The sequence below is a fragment of the Tetrao urogallus genome (assembly GCF_951394365.1).
Source record: "Tetrao urogallus genome assembly, chromosome: 23".
In the NCBI taxonomy this organism is placed as follows: Eukaryota; Metazoa; Chordata; class Aves; order Galliformes; family Phasianidae; genus Tetrao; species Tetrao urogallus.
The window spans coordinates 2,342,390-2,349,776 of record NC_136836.1 but is presented as its reverse complement, the minus strand read 5'-3'; the positions used below and the strand labels follow the sequence as shown (position 1 = coordinate 2,349,776).

At 59.8% G+C, this 7,387-nt stretch overlaps 1 protein-coding gene across 1 annotated transcript; it reads left to right on the top strand.

Annotated features, from left to right (window-relative positions):
* Positions 1-3,124: 3,124 nt before the first annotated feature.
* Positions 3,125-4,871, top strand: LOC306954940 (peptide methionine sulfoxide reductase MsrA-like; the record flags this gene model as incomplete). Its single annotated transcript, XM_079546148.1, is given in 7 exon segments — positions 3,125-3,197; positions 3,304-3,372; positions 3,461-3,580; positions 3,752-3,856; positions 4,382-4,488; positions 4,714-4,822; positions 4,825-4,871. Coding segments are annotated over 7 exon segments (630 nt in total).
* Positions 4,872-7,387: the final 2,516 nt, after the last annotated feature.

Sequence of the window (7,387 nt, the reverse complement as noted above, 5' to 3'; positions counted from 1 at the left end):
GACTTGGTTGGGTTTTGGTTTATTTTTGGTTTATTTTTGGTTTATTTTTCTTCATTTCAGTGACTTCAAATGGAGGAGGAAAAAAAAAAAAAAAGAAAAAGGACTCTGACAAACTCGAGGAAAAACAAGAGAAAAGCATTGGAATTTCACAAGACATAGGACTGAAAAAAAGGAAAAAAAGGAAAAAAATACAGAAAAAAAAAAAGTCCCTTCTAGGTTATAGAGCATAGCTGAAACCGTTCCCTTTCCTTTTGGCTTTGGTTGTGATTTCAGAGCATACGCTTTGGTTTTTGTCTTTCTACTACGTTTTTTTTTTATTTTAAGGCCCATAAGGGGCATTTTTGCCTTTTCCCTCCCCTTCCCCCCCCCTTTAATTTTTAACCCCACGCCTCCTCCCCTGGGTTTGACATTTGCACTTGGAACACCGAGCCGCTGTGCAAAGCGGAGGAACTTTCTGTTATTCCCCCCCCCTCCCATCTGGCCTGGAAGAGGAGGAGCAGCCCGAGCACAGGGGGGCTTTGGGGCCTGGGATCCAGCAGATGTTGCCCACGAGGTTCAGTCACAGTGGTTCCTTTTCCTCTGCCCCTTTGGCTGCTCAGAAGCACTGGGAGCCCAAAGCGATGCTCTGCTCTGCGGCGCTGCGTGGCTCGCGGATGAGGTTTGTGTTGATTGGATTGGAAAGGTGGGGATGGCCGTTGGAATAAGAAAAGAAGAAACCAAAAACCTCCTGTTTTTTTGTTTACAGGAAAAAGAAAGAAAAAAAAAAAAAATCTTTTTTTTTTTTTTTTTTTTTTTTTTTTGGACAAAAAACAAAAATATTGTAAAATGTGTAGTGATGAACTTGTTCCTTCAGTTCTTGTTAAGCCAATGAGGAATTGGGCGTCGCCTTTCTTTTCACCATTAATCACTTCTCAGTAATAAACGTGAGATCCTGTTGAGCATCACTGGTGTTTGCTGCTCCCTTTTTGCCTCCCTGTGCCCTGAGTGCAGCAATGCAGCAGCGTTCGGAGCCCCCTGTGGGGTGAGATGGGCTGAGGTGCAGCACCCATGGGTGCCATCCAGCCCGGTTTTGGGGGCTGGGTGCAAGAAAACTGCACTGGATTCCACTGCGATCGCAGCATCTGTGCGTGGTTTGGATTTGGAGAGAAGCGCAGCGGAACGCACTGCATTGCTGCCCTGCTTCCAGACCTCAGGGCAGGGGCTGTTCTGGGGCTGGGGTTGTTGTGTGAGGGCTGCTGTGCACTGCTGGGCTGGGCTCTGTGGGGCTGTGCATCACAACACAGGGCTGTGCATCGCAATGCAGGGCTGTGCATCACAGTGCAGGGCTGTGGATTGCAATGCAGGGCTGTGCATCGCAACCAGGGCTGTGCATTGCAATGCAGGGCCGTGCATCTCAACCAGGGCTGTGCATCACAGTGCAGGGCTGTGCATCACAACCAGGGCTGTGCATTGCAATGCAGGGCTGTGCATCACAACCAGGGCTGTGCACCTCAACGCAGGGCTGTGCATTGCAACGCAGGGCTGTGGATTGCAATGCAGGGCTGTGCATCACAACCAGAGCTGTGCATCTCAACGCAGGGCTGTGCATCACAACCAGGGCTGTGCATTGCAATGCAGGGCTGTGCATCACAACAGGGCTGTGCATCACAACCAGGGCTGTGCATCACAACTAGGGCTGTGCATTGCAATGCAGAGCTGTGCATCACAACAGGGCTGTGCATCTCAACCAGAGCTGTGCATCTCAACCAGGGCTGTGCATTGCAATGCAGGGCTGTGCATTGCAACCAGGGCTGTGCATTGCAACCTGGGCTGTGCACACCGCTCTGCTCTGTGAGGTTGTGCATTGCTGCCCACTGCTGTGTGTATTCGTGCATCGCTGTGCTGTGTGGGGTTGCGCACTGGTTTGTAGCTGTGCGATGCTCTATGAGCTTCCCCCCACCTGCTTTGGGGCTGCAGAGCTTTGTGCTGATTTCTGGGGTCCCCTCTGCCTCCTGTCATTCCCCCCCTTTCAGTGTGTGCTGCCCCCACCTTGGGAACCAGGGGTCTCAATGGGCCCTGGCTGCATCCCCTTACCTGGGGTGTCGTAGGGCTGCTCCTTCTGGCTGTGGTTTTAGCATCTCCCAGCCTGGGCTGCCCCCCCACTTTGGCATTCGCTGCGTGCCTTAATGGTGTGACATGAAATCAAGGTCTGCAGCAAACACGAAACGCTGGGGCTGATGGCTGGGGGAGCAAGGTGCTGCTGGGGGGGTCGTGGGGTGTCCGGAAGAGGGGGAGATTTGGGGATGCTGCTTCCTTTGTGGTCTCCCTTGGGGGGGTGATTTGCTGTGAACCTCCTGTCCATGAGGATGCCATGTGAGGTGGGGTGGGGATGTGGGGGAGGGGGACAGACCACAATGGTGAGGGTCTGTGGGGATCCGTGGGGAATAGGAGACCCCCAGAGGTAGGGAAATGTGGGAATGGGGGATGATGGGGATGTGACCCGTAGGGATGGGGATACACAGGGATGGGAACCTGCGGGGACGAGGTTGGGGGGGTTAGGAGACCCATGGGGATGAGGGGTCTGTGGGGACAGATCTACAGCAACATGGGGAATGCAGGACACGTGGAGACCCATGGGGACAGGGGTGATGTGGGTGGGGGCCTCAGCAGCACTTCTTTCCCTTCTCCTTCTTTGCTGGGAGCTGGGGCTGGGCTCCAGACCCCAATCCTGCATGGGGTACAGGGCGCTGGGTTGTCCCACGGTGACCCCGGGGCACATTAATGGTTGACAGAGGACCCGGTTTGGGTCCACTGCCCCATGCGATGGATTCTCTGCTGTCTGTAGGGGTTGTGCAACAGCCACCGTGCTGCGTCCATTCCCCTCAACAGGGCACGAAAACCCCGCTGTCCCCAAAGGGAAGGAGGGCACGGCAGCCCCATGCGCACAAGACACGCACGCTGTCCCCAGCTCCGTCCCCATGTCACACATCAGCCCTTTTTGTAGCCCCGTGTGCTCGCACAGCTCCTGGCTCTGCCTGCGGTGCCCCGTCCCTCCCAGTGCTCCCAGTGCTCCCAGTGCTCCCAGTGCCAGGGCTCAGCCCAGTCCAAAGTCACAGCGGTGGCACAGCACAGCTCTGGGGTGGCCATGCTGGATCCCCAGGCGCTCCCCAGCCCCAGCGCGGCTCTGGCAGGCAGAGCAGAGCGGCTGCACGTGGAGGGTACCCAGAGGGTTCCTTGGGGTTGGGTTGGGGGGTCCCAGATCCCAAATCCCAGGGAGAGGAGATGCGACCCCTCCGGGGAGCCCTGACCCCCATCCCTACGCAGCCACTCACGCCGTCACCGGGAATCCCACGCTGCCTCCGTTCCCCCCTGAGATGCAGACGGCGATTTTTGGTGAGTGCTGCCCCCAGCCCCAAATTGGGAACCCCATGACCTCTGTGGGCTCACCCCACTGCCTTCCTCCCCCCTTCCCTCCCCGCAGGCATGGGTTGCTTCTGGGGAGTGGAGCGGCTCTTCTGGGAGATGCCGGGGGTCTTCTCTACCCAGGTGGGATATGCGGGGGGCTTCACCCCCAATCCCACCTATGAGGAAGTGCGCTCAGGTACCGGGGGGTTCTGTCCCCAAAATGTCCCCATAGTGGCTGTCATTTACCTTGGTGCCCCTGTGATTTGGGTGTGGGATTTCTGTGGGGTGGGGAGGTTTGTCCCTCTGTCCCCTCGGTCCCCAGAAGGGGGGGGACTTTGGGGTGGAGGGGACTGGAGTGTCCCTGCAGGGCAGACGGGGCACGCTGAGGTGGTGCGGGTGGTGTTCAACCCCAACAAGATCAGCTACGAGGAACTGCTGAAGGCTTTCTGGGAGAACCACGACCCCACACAGGGTATGGGAGAGAGATGGGATGGGGTGAGATGGGATGGGATGGGATGGGATGGGATGGGATGGGTGTGGGAATGGGATTGGGGTGGGATAGGAATGGGAGTGGAATGGGATGGGATTGGGATGGGATAAAATGGGAATGGGGTGGGGATTGACATAGGATGGAAATGGAAATGGGATGTGTTGGGATGGGGATGGGGATGGGGATGGGGATGGGATGGGATGGGATGGGATGGGATGGGATGGGATGGGATGGGATGGGATGGGATGGGATGGGATGGGGATGAGGATGGGACTTCAGCCCTGGTGCCATTTCTGGAGCCCTGGCCAGGCAGTTCAACACCAACCACCACACCAGCCCCATCCGAACTCCTTTGCACCCCCATCCCTCAGTGCTCACGTAAACCCATTTTGCAGCCTCTGCCTTCCCTGTGCCTCGGTTTCCCCATCTCCATCAGCATAAGCTGAGGCCCCACAGTGCCTGTCAGGGTCATTGGTGCCCCATAACCCCCCCGGCGCTGTCCCCCAGGGATGCAGCAGCAGGAGGACGTGGGCACCCAGTACCGCTCCATCATCCTCACACTGAACCCCCAGCAGCAGGCGGCCGCGCTCCGCAGCAGGGATGCTTACCAGCAGGTAGGTGGGACGTGGGGACCCCCCTTGGGGACACCAGAACCCCCCCTTGGGGACAGCAGGACCTCTCTTGGGGACATTGGGACACCTCTCCGGGAACACAGGCTGCCATCCCCTGTCTCAGGTGTGGGGCAAAGCCCCGCTATGGCAATGCCACGCTATGGGGCAGTGGGATGGAGAGGTCTGTCCCGGTGTCCCCAACTTGTCCCCACCGTGGGGCTGTGCCAGGAGCTGAGCCAGCAGCACCGAGGGGACATCACCACCACCATCGAGCCAGCAGGTGACTTCTACTACGCCGAGGACCACCACCAGCAGTACCTGCACAAAGTGCCCGGGGGTACTGCGGCCTGAAGGGCACCGGGGTCCCCTGCCCCATTGTGCCCTGAATTCACCGTGCATCCCCAGCACGATGTCCCCGTGTCCCCGCAGTGCCACCCAAGCTCCTTGCTGGGAGATTAAAGCTGCATCCCCTCCATCACCCGGTCCTGTGCTGTCCCACGTGTGCCTGGGGGCAGGGGACAGTGCTGGGGGGTCCGTGTTTGTGGGGCTGGGGGGTGATGGGGGGCGGGGGTCCATAGCCGTGGGGCTGATGCTGGGGGGCGGTGGGTCACCGTCTGTGGGGTTGGGTTCCGTTGGGGGGGTGCAGTTCCGATGTTCGCCACCAGAGGGCGGCACCAGCGCGGGTTCTTAGCGGGTGGGAGATGCGGGGGTCCCAGCTCCGTTGTCGCCGCGGTTCTCACGCGCAGGGGGACGCGGGGCTGCGTGCGGGGAGACACGGACACAACACACGGAACCGTCGGGACGGTGAGGGGATGAGAAAGGACGGTGGTAATGTCCTGTGCTGGTGGGGGGGGGAGGGGGCAACGGTGTGACACGGGACGTTCGGACGCACGGACACACGGCCGGGCTGCTGTCCCCACGCTGTCCCACGTCGCAGGGCTGGAATTGAGCCCAGCATGGGGCGGCTGAGCAGTACGTCCCCAAAAAAGGGGGCTGGAGGAGGGGGAAGGGAGTGGGGGGTGCGATGGCACCTCTTGTTTAGAAAGTGAAGTTCCCGGGTCAGTGGAGAATGAACAAAACAACAAAATAAAAGAGGAGAGAAAGCGAGGGCAGGTCGGCATCCGGCCCCGGCACCTGGCCTGCAGCTGTGGCACCGCCTGTGTGTGCTGAGAGCTGAGCTGGGGACCGGGGGGGCGAGGGGACAGGGGTGGGGATGGGGACAGGGGTGGGGACAGAACGGGTACAGGGGTGGGGATGAGAAAAGGGGTAGGGATGGGGAGAGGGATGGGAATGGGGACAGGGATGGGGACAGAGATGGGGACCAAATGGGGACAGGGATGGGGACAGAGATGGGGACCAAATGGGGACAGGGGTGGGAACAGGATGGGGATAGGGGTGAGGACAGAATGGGGACAGGGATGGGGATGGGAACAGGGGTAGGGATGGGGACAGGGAAAGGGATGGGAATGGGGACAGGGATGGGGACAGAACATGGATAGGGATGGGGATGGGGACAGAGATGAGGACGGAGATGGGGATGGGGTCAGGGATAGGGATGTGGACACGAGACCTGTAGCCTGCGTGAGCCCCCGGCTCGTGGTGGGGTTTGGCACACGGGGTGACGGATGGGGCTGAGCACTCAAATACGAGCATCTTCATCCCCAGCTGCGGTGCTCAGGGGGACGGGGGCCAAAGGGTCTCAGCCCCCACCCCGCTGCCCCTCACCTGGCACCTGCTGGGCCGGATGGAAATTCTGCGTCACAGGAAGCGGGGAGGGGGGACAAACCCACTGCCCCCCATCCCTGCACCCCCATCACCCCCCCACCCCACACTTTGCTGCCCGTCGTACCCTTGCCGCGTCCCCCATCTCTGCCTTAAGGGGGTTTGGGGTTTGTGGGGGGGGGGTTTGGGGACGAATGCAGCTCTGGGAGGGGCTGCAGCGTTATTTATACCGAGAGGAGATGCGAAGGGTTCTCTCTGCCGAGCGAAAGAAATAACAATTCAGGTTCGAAAAGAGCCGAAAACCACACGACAGGAAACCCAAATTGTACAAATGCAGATGCGAGTGGAAAATGCTCCGCGCCGGGCGAGCTGCCTTTCACCTCTGCTAAAAATAAAGCTGCCTCATTAGGGTCGATGGGGCCGCGATAACGCCGTGCCTTCGCCCCATCTTTTTCCATGGGACGCAGCTTTCCGGGGGAGGGGGGGGAAGGGATTCGGCCCTTTTTGGGGTGAATTCGGGTGATTTGAGGCCGATGGAGGGGTGAGTTTGGAGGCGGGGTTTGTGTGGGTGCTTCCCTCCCTCACCCATGCTGGGGTTGGGGTGATTTTGGGTGGGCAGCGTGGGCCAAAGGGGTGCTGGGGGGGGGGGGGGGGGCGTTTTAAGGGTGTCTGTGGGTGGAAAGAGGCAAAGCCACATCCTGCGGCTGTGTGGGATGAGGGGGGAGGAAGGTGGGAGCTGAGCATGGTGGGGATGGAGGGGGGTACAAGCAGAGCCACCCCCCCACCCCCCCCAGATCTGCCCACCCCCTTGTCGCACCCATCCCCCTCAGCCTCAGTTTCCCCACTCGGAGCCGCAGTGCCCCACATGTGTGGGGATGGGGGAGGTTATGGGGCAGGCCGTGCCCCCCCCCCCCCCCCCCCCAGCCACCCTCACCGCCTCCCTGGGAGGATATCGTGGGAGGAGGGTGGCAGCGAGGCCTGTGAGTCACCCATGTCCTCACCCCACACCTGCAGACCCTGCTGAGTGCACCTGCACCAACCCCATCCCCCCCCCCCAAATCCCCCCACTTTTGCAATGGGGAACGACGGGCAAGAGAAAAAGGAAGGGAGATCCATGGGATTCAGGTGGGGGGGTGAAGGAATGCTGAGTTTTGGGTGCAGCCCAAAGGGTGGTGGATGT